Source organism: Pseudorasbora parva, chromosome 13 (assembly GCF_024679245.1).
Source record: "Pseudorasbora parva isolate DD20220531a chromosome 13, ASM2467924v1, whole genome shotgun sequence".
NCBI lineage: Eukaryota > Metazoa > Chordata > Actinopteri > Cypriniformes > Gobionidae > Pseudorasbora > Pseudorasbora parva.
Genome location: NC_090184.1, coordinates 11292965 through 11306341, shown reverse-complemented (window position 1 = coordinate 11306341; position 13377 = coordinate 11292965). Strand labels below are relative to the sequence as shown.

Below are 13377 nucleotides of genomic sequence, written 5' to 3'. Positions count from 1 at the left end.
GCAGCGGCAGTGCCTGACTATATATAGACCTGTGTAGCCCCGCCCTCACTCATTGTCTTTTCTCTTCCAGTTTTTACAGCTATTTCCACAGCGATCTTAAGGAATTATGAATCAACCACTCAGTCTATTTAACTAGCTTGTAAGTGTGCTGTTTTGATTAGAGTCACTTTACAAAAGTTGCTAAAAGTTGCCAAATAAATGTAAAAAAATGCTAAATTTGTTGCTAGGTGCTTTTTGGAAAAAAAGTTGCTAGTGTAGTCGGAAAAGTTGCTAAATCTAGCAACAAAATTGCTAAGTTGGGAACACTGCTGCACCTGGCATTATGATTGTGGAAAAGAATATTGAGTGTATACTTTTTGAACTGGCTTAACCTGTTTTTCATGTTGCGTGCAATGAACAGAGAGGGGGCGGGAGGGAGGGGGAGGGGGGGGAGGACATGATAAGCTGTGATAGATATATGACACCACAGCTTCGAGAAACATTTGAGGAGAACAGAACCAAAAGAACAACAGAAACAGGGAAAATAAAAGATTACGACAACTGTTATAAAGGAACACCTTTTCCTCACAATGGAAATCCCTGAATCGTCTTCAGTGAGTAAATAAATATTTTAAGTATAGTTGAAGAAAACCAGGGTTTCATTCACCCTTGAGTAAATATTTTGAAATGGATATTACTTTATAACAATGTAATTGTAAAGTGTATGTTCTGTTTGTTAAAGTGTATGTCATAGTCCCTGTCTTAAAAGGTTTGTAAATGCTTTTTTTGAAAATCAATTTTTTTGTGTATGTTTTGAATTGTACTTTTCTTTTGAAACCTGAAAATCCTGATTATTCCTACACAGGAATTAATGCAGTAAACCCCCGGCAATAATCTGAGACTTTTTTAAAACTTTAGATGAAACTCCCTGGTCGGCCTGAGCAGTTTGATTTTGAGGGTGTTTCTATGATCCACTATTTCACTGACAACTGGGAAAAGGTGAAAAACTTTCAAGCAAGACCTGATGACATTCTGATTGCCACTTACCCCAAAGCAGGTGAGGGTACTGTATGATTAATACATTTTTCCAGCATGTGATGTGACCACTGATCTATATACATTACTGTTCAAAAGTTTGGGGTCAGTGATATTTTGTTATGCTTTTGAAAGACGGCTTTTATGCTCAACCCAGCTGAATGGATTAAAAGACAGTAATATTCAGTAATTGTGAATAGGGATGCTCATTTCGGTTAATTTTCCCGACCGACAACCGATGCTCATTAATTGATTATTAACCGTTAACTGATAAGATTATAATATTGAATTGGCATTACATAAAAATACAATTGATGAGTGTCTGTGACCCCTTAAAAATACTTTTTTCACGTCTTTATTTTATTGTGCGAACAGCAGAATACAGAACAGCTCAACAACAGAACCTATATTCACACTAGAGCCCTGCATTTATGCCCGAGCCTGACGGGGCCGACTTTTTTACGCCCCTATAGGGCTGGGCTTTGGGCCAATTTTCACATCATACCTAAATGCGGCCGGGCTTCGGACCTTTTTTAGGCTTCCCCTTTCGTTTCATATTTATTTTATTAATAATAAAAAAAAAGTGCTGCGCTGATGGAAACATGAGACCATAATAGCTATACGCGACTGGGCTCTCACCTATTCCAGCAGCAGCGCGCGTTTCTTCAGCTGCTAGAGTTATGGCCTTTTTACAACTGGTTCCTTCATTCGTTTTCTCTGACCATCTGATTGCAAAATGACCAAGAGTAGCCAAATGCCTTCCGAGATTCTTTCGAGATGTATTTAATTCTGATTACTCAAACAAACCAATTCAGAAGGTGGTCTGAAAGCATTTCAGACAAAACCGGACAAGTTTAAATGTATCTGGTTGTTTAAACCACATGTGTAAATTTTACTCCTGGCAAATGGTTTAAAAAAATAAACGTGTGTGAGAGCGTGTCATGGTGTAGTCAGATAAGCTACGATGGTGCTACTGCAACACGCATTGCTGCAAATGAGTAAAGCAAGCCAACGCAAATGGCCGTAAATGAAACTTAAAATAAGTCTTAGATGCTCAAAAACACAATGATCTTTAATAAAAATTAACAAATGATCTTACCAGTGCTTAGGTCACTCTTTCTCATATTGCGGTCTTTGAATTTGAAATGAGCTGCCGAATAAAATGCATCTTGAATCTTTTGCTTTCATTGCTGTGGTCTCCGTTTAATATAGGCTATACCGCGGGAATTGAAGATCTGATTTATAGGCTATTCATTTTGCGGAGGTGTAAGGTTTAAGATTGTTTAGCTTATTTTGTTTGTGAGCGACCTTGCGAGCTGTATCAGCCTGCCTCAGCTCGTCCAAAATGCATTTTAACTATGGAGGTAATATTATAGTAGGCTAAATTAACTAACATTGTGATGCTTTTAGTGTTATATGTATGGATTTTATTATAGACAAGTCAAGAGTTTATTTGAGAGGCTAAATTGATTAAACGTGGTTAACTCACTGTCGGCCACTGGTCGCTTGGTCTTCACTTAAAAAAAATTAAACTTTAATTTAACAAACAAACAATTGCTCTTAACATTTTTCTAAATTAACTTAACAAATAAACTAAACGAAATATAACTACTTTGACATTAAAAACAAAACTGAACAATTTTAATGGCTGCAACAGTGTAAGCCAATGTAAAACAAAAAAAACAAAACAAAAACACGTGCTCTAGTCGGATTCGGGCCGAGATTTTTGATAAGCTGTCAGACAAAACCACACTATGAAAAACATTAAAGGGGGGGGTGAAATGCTGTTTCATGCATACTGAGCTTTTTACACTGTTAAAGACTTGGATTCCCATCCTAAACATAGACAAAGTTTCAAAAACTAATGTTGGACAGTTTGATGGAGTATTTCTGTGTCAAAAATACTCCTTCCGGTTTCTCACAAGTTTCGGAGAGTTTTTTTCGAGCATGGCTCGGCTTGACGTTACTAGAGCGGAAGGTCCTTGTATGAACCGTACGGGCTCTTCTCCTGGTAGGGTGCGCGTGCGCGCGTGTGACTAGAGCGAGAGAAGAAATGCACGCCCATACTCTCCCGCCGTGCTCCACTTTATTCCTATCTGTGACATCAAGCGACTTCAATGCTTCAGCACAGCAAGTCACTGCTGTCAGGACTTCACCAAATCATACCAAAGAAGTGTGTTTTTGACGGAGCGGTCCCAGCGATAAAGGTTCAGTCCTGCTTTGGAAGCAGCCGGTGAGTAAAACTGCTTCAAATGTCTATGCTGTTGTCACGTGAGTAAACATCAGTAAACAAACACAATCACGTGCTTCGTCATTCAAATGCGCTAACGGACTCCATTGTTTGTATAACGTTACACTAGTCTGACGTGCAAAACCGTTTTGCTTGTTACTGCTAAGGTTTAGTTGCATACAATAGTCCATAAAGTGAATCATGTCATCATAAACTGCGAGTAAACACACACAAATGTTGACAGGCCACTAAATACAGTACATACCACAGAGACGGATGTCCTGCTGCTGCTGTTTCTCCTGTTCAATTTATTTCAGCCTCCGAATGATTCTGGATCATATATTTATTAGCTGAGCTGGATAGCCATGGGGTTCCTCCACGCTTGAGGACGTCATCACTTTGCGCGCTCGTCATTCCAGGTGCTCGGTTTTTTCCCGAAAGACTAGGTACAGCCCATATTTCTTTTATAAATATAATAATAATAATAATAATAGATTTTATTTATAATGCACTTTTCATTCCGAAGAATCTCAAAGTGCAACAGGGGGGGGGGGGGGATAACAACAAAAAATGAATAACAAGTAAAAATATAGAATACTACAAACAGTCAACCAACACAGAAAACAGAACAGAAACAGAGCTGATGGTGAACAGAAACAGAGCTGATGGTGGACAGAAACAGAGCTGATGGTGAACAGAAACAGAGCTGATGGTGGACAGAAACAGAGCTGATGGTGAACAGAAAACAGCTGATGGTGGAAGTCTCTGTTAGCTCCGCAGCACACTGTGGTCCACTCCATGTTTCAGATTTCTCCCAGCGGCAGTGTCCCGATGACATCGCCGAGGCACGACAGCTGAAAACCAGATGATGGGTCTTCTTCATGATGATTCAAACGATGGGGATCGCCGCAGCACCATGCAGGAGGCAGAACATTCCTCCGGGCACTTCTGTGGACACACCGGGGCCGGCGCAGATGTCCAAGCCGCTCCACGGTCGCAATGCAGGACGGAACAGCGGCGCAGCCGAGAAGCAGAACATCCCACATCATGCCGGACGCCGACGACGAGAGCCCGGATGACGCTAGCCCGGTGCAAACTTCAGCCACCATGCAGCCCAAGCCCAAGGGAGACCACCAGTGAGCACCCGCGGCGAGAAACATCAAATGTCCTCCAAACCAGAAACCAACCGCAGCAATTCAAACGTAAACATTAGAGAAGCGGTTGAAAACGGCGAAACGACGAACAACGACCTCAGTGGCTGCCAGCAATCAGCAACAGTCCCAATTGTAGCTCTGACTGTTAGACTAGTCACAAACATAAGGAAATAAAATAAAATGTAAATCTAATAGTACATTAACATGATTTGTTGTGGGTGGAGAAGCGGCGAACAGAAAACGCCAGCGTCCTCTCCCCCACGTTGCCTAGCAACCCCAACATTTGGTATTAAATATATAACATTAAATATAATAAAACTAAAGACTTTTCGGAGATAGGAAGGATGCAATACCACTCTAAAGGTACTCAAGATTGACATGAGATTGACTGAAACTGAGTGTTTCACCCCCCCTTTAAACAAGGCTTCAGATGACACTGATGCGTGGGGAATACAGAGACGCCTCGCTAGAGCGGCCAGCCTCAGGAAGCGACTTTCATTTGCTTTCCTCCACCATCAGGAGCTTGTACTACTGCTGTATTGTAATACCGCATAGCTTATTTTGCACGTCACCCTTTCTGTCGAAATGGTCCCACACAGTATGCTTCTTTCCCACTGCTTAATTTTGCAAAATACGTCTATGTCATCACGTGTGGTTAGTTACATGTGTTGGAGCGAGTAAAGAAAAAAACTCCTTTAAACCGATAGTATTAATCTGTCAAAATTCTTACTATTGATTAATGGTTAAACGGTCAATATGAGCATCCCTAATTGTGAAATATCCTAATATTGTATATATAATAGTAATAATATAATTTAAATAACTGTTTTCTATTTGGATAATAAATTATTGAGCAGAAAATCAGCATATTAGGATTTTAAAGGATTATGTTACACTGAAGACTGGAGTATTGATGCTGAAAATTCAGCCTTGTCATTAAAGGAAGAAATTAAATATAACAAAAAATATTGTAATGAAGTTCGATCGTGATAAGGAAAGAAGAAGGCAGGGTCGGCTTGCTGGAGACTCTGGTTACTTTTATTATACTCTTTTTTCACAGAACATAAGTCCCACCCACTGGCGTTCACAATAAACTTAAATGTTTCTCAAGTCTCAGTCCAACGGCTCGCCAGAGCTTGGTAAATCTCCTGTTGTGGTTCCGGAGCCTCCAGAGGTTCCAGAGGTGAGGTGAGGTGTTCTGGGAGAGGTGTTCTGGGAGAGGTGTTCTCTCTCCCAGAACACCTCTTCCTGGTTGTTTATATGGGCTGCATCCGAAACCTGCCTTCGGAGGACACATTTGAAGGCAGGAAGGCATCAAGCTGCGTCCGAATCTAATGTTTGCTTCACTTCCTGTCTCCTGAGATACCTTCATCTGATCGATTTTTGAAGGCAGCATACATGTGTCCTTCGCTGCCTTTGATATCCCACAATCCTGTGCTTTCGATTCAATGACAGTTGAGCTGGGGAAAAAAGATGGCGTCCAGAAGTTGCGTTCACGGGTCAGTTTGTGTGTAAATGTAATTTTTACCAACATATTACACTTCTGATGTCATTTCTAGCGAGAAATCACTACTGTAGTAATTAAATATGTGTTTAGTTCTCACCAAAGCTCTGTCTATTTTGCTGTAGATGATTAAAGTGTTACACTGCCTCAGAAGTCTGTCAGAAATTTGTTTCGTGAGATGCCTTTATGCACAAAACACTGCCTTACAATTCCTTATCTGATGAAGCAGCGCGGCAACGAATCAGCAGCCTAGTTTTTCGGACGCAGCCATTGTCTCTCCACGCCCCTTACTGGAACAAGATGTCACAGAGTGACTTAATGTGGCGGAACCTAAAATGGCGGAGATTGTTCCGCCCGGACCGTTGTCCATGAAACACGCGACCAGTTCCGGTAACTCCGGGCAACTGAAAGGGAGGATTATTAAGAACAGGTGTGCGAATGGACGTGGCGATTGATGGTTGGACAATTCAGAGAAAAAGAGGCATATAAATAAGGTAACCGGAGAACAGCAAGGGGTGAAGTTGATTCCGGCCAACGCTGCAGGGTGGGTGAAGTTTACCCCGGCAAATGCCGTGGGCGAGATGGAGCGATCGGTGGGTTGGAGGGACGGATTGAGGTGGATGGTACAGACTGGGCGAAGTGAAAACACGAGTACTGGGCTGAAGAAAACACGGAGTTAAGTGTTTGAAGCATTCCCTTGTTGAAGCAACTGTGTTGATATGTATTATTACTGCCTTGAAGAGATTGTTTACATTGAGAAGTCATTGGGAACGTATTGAAAAGAGGAAGGAGTGTGCTGAAAGGTCGTGGTCTTGACGTTTTCATATGGTCATCCTCTGCACTGACCCTTTCTACTATCCAGGACCTATTTCCCGGCCCAACGTGGTGATCCTGACCCTAATTCACCGTGAGTGTGTGTGGAGTACAGTGGGTGAGTCTTTTTGATGTGTGTCCACCTGAAGAATTATAGTGTTGTGCTGTGCAAACGTTGTCAGCGATCCCTCCCCAGGCCGAAGAGAAAGCCCTGCATTAGAGGAAGCGAATTGGTGACGATGGGCGATTGTTGCATATATATGTATATACACCCGACTGTGACTCTTCAACCTCTTTCCCCCACCTGGTGGTGACGGGCAACTGTATGAAGTAAGAGCTTGCTGTGAATAGTATGTGGAGTATAAAAGGACGGGAAGTTTGAATTGGCTGATGCGTAGAAGGAGCTTATGCGCTGTCTCTGTATGATCATATGTCTGTGAAGTGCTTTCAGGACTGAGCCAAGGGCTCTGCGTCATCGTGGGACTGTTCTACTATGTGTGGGAAGTCAACGTCAACGTGTTCCTTAGAAGTCTGTCTTAGTGAGGAAGGCTGGAAGTCCGCTGTGTGTAAGCACACTAAAGCTAAGAGCCCAGTGTACCGCCTGTATACTCACCTGTATGCCTAAAGCTAAGAGCCCAGTGTACCGCCTGTATATTCACCTGTATGCCCAAAGCTAAGAGCCCAGTGTACCGCCGCATACCCACCTTTGCGCCCAAAACCAAAAGCCCAGTGTAAAAGCCCAGTGTACCGCCTGTATACTCACCTGCACGTCCAAAGCTAAGAGCCCAGAGTACCGCCTGTATACTTACCTGTATGCCCAAAGCTAAGAGCCCAGTGTACCGTCTGTATACTCACCTGTATGCCGAAAGCTAAGAGCCCAGTGTACCGCCGTATACTCACCTGTACGCCCAAAGCTAAGAGCCCAGTGTACCGTCTGTATACTCACCTGCGAAGAAGAGAGAGAGCTGGGAAGGTCCGTTGAGAGTCAGAAGCGACTCAGATCCCAAGGCCCCCAGTCCTAGAGGGCTGGTTCCCCCTCTTTTAGTATCCCTTTCTCCCCTTTCCTATAAATCTCTTTTTAAATTGATAAACATTGTTTTTAACTTACCTGTCCTCGTCTGTCTGGTCATTGGCGTGTTTCTGGGACCTCCTCGGGGTGGAAACTGGGGGAGGAGCGGGACTCGCGCGCTAATGTGGCGGTCCGCTCCGACCTGTGACACAAGACACAGGTGTTTATTATTTGCACTTGACCCACTTACTGCGCACCTGTCTCCTGACTCTCTCTCCTGTCCCCCCCTTGTAACCTCAAAGGGTCCTTGCCACTTTGCCAGTAATTTAGAGCTTGATGGCAGTAATACAAGGACTTTCTCTCCAGGTGTAAATTATCACAGTTTAGCACCTCGATTATACAGTCGGGTCTTTCTGTACTGGGCCTGCAAAAAATTCTCCTTTGAGAGCCACCCCAAAGTTTGGAGTTCTCTTCTTAGGTCCAGGACATACTATATTTTGTTTAAACTGTCTGAAGGACCCTCCTCCCAAGTTTCCTTTAGGACGTCTAACACCCCATGGGGTTGATGTCCATAAAGTAGCTTGAAGGGGGAAAACCCTGTGGAGGCTTGCGGGACTTTGGGAACAGCGAACAACAGAGGTTCTAACCATTTATCCCAATTTTTCTCGTCTTTGTGAACGAACTTACGAATCATGGTTTTCAACGTGTGATTAAATCTTTCCACCAGCCCATCTGTTTGTGGGTGATAGACGCTAGTGCAAACCGGTTTAACGCCCAATAATTCACGCTACTGCCTCTGGGTATTGATTTGCATAGTCCACTATCACTAATGCAAAGCGATGCCCTCGTGCAGATCATTCCAATGGCCCAAATGAGGTCCATACCAATTCTCTTGAAGGGGACCTGCATTAAGGTAAGAGGGTGCAATGATGCTTTTGGAGAGGCCGGTGGATTTACCAGCTGACATTCCCTACAAGACCACTTGCGCACATTCTCCTGAATGCCCAGCCAAAGTAAACAGGCCATGAGATGATTTAATGTTGTTCCCTGTCCCTGAAGTCCAGCCATGCGATTACAATGAGCCACCTGGAAAAGCATTTCCTGGCATTATTAATTGGTTGTATTTTCTTTTGTTTGAGTGTCTTGTGTCACTCTATACAACCGGTCCTTTATAATAGCAAAATACGTAAAAGAGAGCAGCTGATCAGGCTGGAGGGACTGGCCATCGATAGAACGGACCTGTTCAAAAGCATGTTTCAAAGATTCATCCTGAGACTGCTCCAGGGGAAAGTCATCGTGCTCTGAGAGTATCAGCCTCTCAATCGCGCTCGGTTCCCCGGGTTCAGCGCTCAGTGGTCCCGGTTCAGTCTCTCCCACCTGCACAGTCGCTGCCTTTTCTGGCTTCCTCTTATGACAAGAGACTTCCGCACACAAATACCCCAATAAGTCCTTAAAAGCTGGCCAATTTGTTCCCAGAATCAGTGGATGCCTGAGGTGCGGATTAACGGCAACCTCTACATTATGCTTTTGACCCCGAAAATGAATCACAACTGACACTATAGGATATTTCACCACATCCCCGTGCACACACCGTACTTGAACCATGCGGCTTGTATCCAATGCCTCGGGCTGAATCAGGCTTTGGTGGATAAAGGTTTGGTTACATCCTGAATCCACCAAAGCTGGATGTACCCCCCTTATTGGTATCTGATACCAGCCAGTCTGACCAGGGCAGCCTGTGGGATCCACCCCTCCCTGGAGGATGAGATCTGGGGAGAGGGACAGGTTTATGGGAGGAAGAGAAAACAGGGGAAGAAAAAGAAAAGGAGAGAAAGAGAGATGGTAAGGGTCCGTCGACCCCCGGGCACACCACCATGTGGTCCTCTGCCAGATCAACGTCGGTCGGTGGCACTGGACCCACTCGGCCGTTCTCCGTGGGAGCCGAGTGATGAACTGTTCCAGTTCCAATAGGTCGATGATTTTTTCAACGTCATTTCCCTCAGCCACCAGCCATTCGCAGAAGGAGTCCCAGAGCTACTGGGCCATCATGAAGGGTTGGCCACTTTCGCCCAACTCCAGCGATCTAAATTGCTGGCAGTGTTGCTCTGGGCTCCGGCCGACCCTCTGCAGGATGGCCTTCTTGAGATCGGTGAAGACCAGGAGGTTCTGGACAGGCAGTTGTTGGGCTGCAGTCTGAGATTCCCCTGACAGCAGAGGGATCAGCTGCACTGATCATTGATCCCGGGCCCATCCTGCTGCCGTGGCCATCTTCTCAAAAAGGTCTATGAAGTCCTCCAGGTCATCCTGCGGCCCCATCTTGTTCAGCGGCAGGTGGGTGGTCAAACTTGGGATCGCCGGGGTTCTGCCCGAACCTCCTGGTCCATCCAGCTCCAAAACCGTGGTCCTCCTGCTGGGCCTGCACGAATGCCTGGAAGGGTGCTCTTGGTCGCTCCTCAGGTCAAGCAGGGCCTGGTGTTGTTCCTGATGTAGGACCACGAGGGATGAGATAACCTCCGCGATGAAGTTGACGGCGATTGCACGGCGGCAGCTGCTTCTTTCGGCACCACTGTAATGAAGTTCGATCGTGATAAGGAAGGAAGAAGGCAGGGTCGGCTTGCTGGAGACTCGGGTTACTGTTATTATACTCTTTTTGTCACAGAACATAAGTCCCGCCCACTGGCGTTCACAATAAACTTAAATGTTTCTCAAGTTCCAGTCCAATGGCTCTCCAGAGCTTGGTCAATCTCCTGATGTGGTTCTCGAGCCTCCAGACAGTCTTTCTTCCAGAACACCTCTTCTTGGTGGTTTATATGGTCTCTCCACGCCTATTACTGGAACAAGACATAGGTGTTTATTATTTGCACTTGACCCAGTTACTGGTCACGAGGCATGGCAACAAGACGCAGCATCTCGTTCCCTATTCTCAGGGAACTAAGATTATAGACATAACCAGAGAGGTTCCCTTTCGAAAGGGAACTCACGCTGCGTCCCGAGAATGCTTTAGGGGAATGATATACCCACCCCGCCATGCTGAGGGGAGTGGCTAAACTGTCAGAACAAACACATTCAACTGAAATGCCAGTTGAAGCCACTCCCCCTCTGGTCACCCCGGGCTGTCAGTGACAGCATTCCCTATGATCATAGCCCAAACTATATGCCTAAAAGAGGACCTTAAAGCCGGAGACACACTGCAAGCATGGTGTGAGAAATGCATCAGAAATGGCTCACGCCACGCTTGCAGTGTGTCTCAGGCCTAATGATTAAATGAGATCTCTTCACCCTCAGGCTGCTCAAAGGCCTGGGATCAGCTACTTCAACGGAAGGGGTCCCTTTAAGATAATATCTGGCCCACAGCCGCATCTGCCGAATTCGGCAGACTGTTTTGATAGGTTGGTTCTGAAACATATCTGTCAGTGTAACGGAGGCGAGCTAATGAGAACTAAGCACATAAACTGCCATCATTTCAAGAGACGCTCGTCTTTAGAGCGTCAGGCTTCCGTGCGGAAAGACCTGAGTTTCGAACCCCGCTCAGAGCGGGTTTGTCTTCAAAAAAATATGACAACGTTTTAGTAGCAATGTTTTATTTTGGGATAAATTGAGAATTTTCAATTTGAAAAGTTCTGAAAGACATTCAAGAGTCTGTGGAATAGATCGCTAGACACGCCTCTTAAAGAGCCGTCCAGAAATATGTGGTATGATGATAAAATGAACAGTGAACCATTGAAATGTTTGCCTATATCGGAGGGCGTCAGCACCTTCTTTTACAGTCTATGGTCAGCACCAACTCGTGAACAATAACGACTCAAATTTAGCTTCCTTTTTTATCAATATATATATATATATATATATATATATATATATATACACAAGACAACCAGCAATAAATGTGCCATGCTTCGTCTCGTGGTGCCGTCTGATATTAAATTCTTTACAAACAGTGACAACTTCGTTGCAGATTAGACACACCAGCTTTGCATTCACAAACCTAGATAGGATGCATGCACAGATGTCTTCCAATTTTTCTTTGTATGCCCTATTTGCGTTGTTAACTTTCCTCTTTAGACTCTTTTATAGTACTTAAATGTTAACATCACTCTGCACTCGATGTAATAATAATTGTTTACCTAGTGGCAAATTTTAGCTTTAAGCAAATCTGCTTTAAAGGAATGTGACTAGGGGGCCTGAGGGCGCCCCAGCCAGTCACTTATTCAGGAAAATCTCACTGAATGCCACCAGGGGAGGCTCAACCTGGTGTCCCTCATACTGGACCCTACGGTTTGCCAACCCTGTCTTTTCCACGAACAGAATCTCCAGTTGCCTCTTCCATGGGAAGGGCATCCTGGCAGAGGGACTGCGAACTGCCAGTGACCAATTCAGCCTAGATCTCGGAGACGGGAATCCTGGAGAGCAGTACTCAACATAGCACTCTACAACCCTTGCCAGCGTGGGGAGTCTCACTGTTCAATCCATGGATCTACAAAGCCCCTCTGTTTCTAGGCGCTAAGGAGTCCGAAAAAAGGCCTTAGAATGCTGATATGCCTTATCAGATCATGTGAATACGATTGATGACCGAAAAATGGCACCACGATGTCTGAAGACCACTCTTTGATCTCCCTTGGGAGACAACAAGCAGGCTCCGTAGTGACTTTTATTGCCCCCCAAATGGCCCTGCTTGATATCTGACACCCCACACACACACACCCATAGAGCTCCACCAAGTATCAGAGGAATGTATGATTAAAAGCCACCCCAAAAACGTATTAAATGTATGCTTTTCTGCTTGAAGTGTTTTTATATGTGTCTGAAATAATTAGGAGGATTAAATGAATGTAACTCAAGCTGTGTAGGCCAACAGACAGTGGAAAGCCTGTATTTGTGTATTCCCAGATCTCAGACTTATCTCAGACTTGATCCATGGTATCCTTGTAATCAGAAAAATGCGATCGTACCGAATCTTGTAAAAGAATTTACAGAACATGCATTATTACAAAATTACCAGCGTTGTAAAGAAAAATGCATGAGCATATCTTCCCGGATAAGATCCAAGAGGAGGGACAAAGCTGAACAAAGAACTTTGTTTCGCGCCGAAAACGCTCTGATCGATTGGACCATCCAGGAAATGGGCGTCGCTCTACCTGATCTACAAATGCCAATGTGACCCTCACCCTTTCACCTTTTGCTTTGCGTCGCCAACGACGTAGGCAATCTGCCATCCGCTTTCCAGCCCCCGAGGGCATTCTTCAGAGAGGAGAATTCAGCACACTTCCAAGAGACCCGCCGCTCCACACCGACCTCGGAAAGAACCGCCGGACATGCAGGACATTTGAACTCAGAATACACGCACACACGCGAGAAGCCAAAACCAAAGCAAGTATTCTTTTTTCTAAAATCCAAACTGCTGTTAAAAAGGTCGTGTTATATTTCCATTTGGGACGAGTGAACTCCGTGAGGGCTCTGTGTGACAAACTGAAGTAAACGCTGTCTCTCTCTCTCTCTCTCTCTCTCTCTCTCTCTCTCTCTCTCTCTCTCTCTCTCTCTCTCTCAAGCAATTCCGTAAAGGGTTACTTGTATTTAATTAAACATTTTTCCTTATCGGAAAATTTAAATACGTAATGAACGACTAGCAAATTATATTTATAAATTCATGAATATT

The 13377-nt window shown here is 44.5% G+C and overlaps 1 protein-coding gene across 3 annotated transcripts in view; it reads left to right on the top strand.

Moving 5' to 3' along the window:
• The first annotated feature begins 456 nt into the window (after window positions 1–456).
• Window positions 457–13377, top strand: part of LOC137038531 (cytosolic sulfotransferase 3) — a 37704-nt gene continuing 24783 nt past the window's right edge. For 2 of the 3 annotated variants that reach the window (XM_067413176.1, XM_067413175.1), the window contains exons 1-2: window positions 457–593; window positions 898–1036. In XM_067413176.1, coding sequence (XP_067269277.1) covers window positions 570–593; window positions 898–1036 — 163 coding nt within the window. In that variant the 5' untranslated portion in view covers window positions 457–569. Of the gene's footprint in view, window positions 594–897; window positions 1043–13377 lie in introns of all 3 variants that reach the window. The other variant, XM_067413174.1, reaches the window with a different exon arrangement.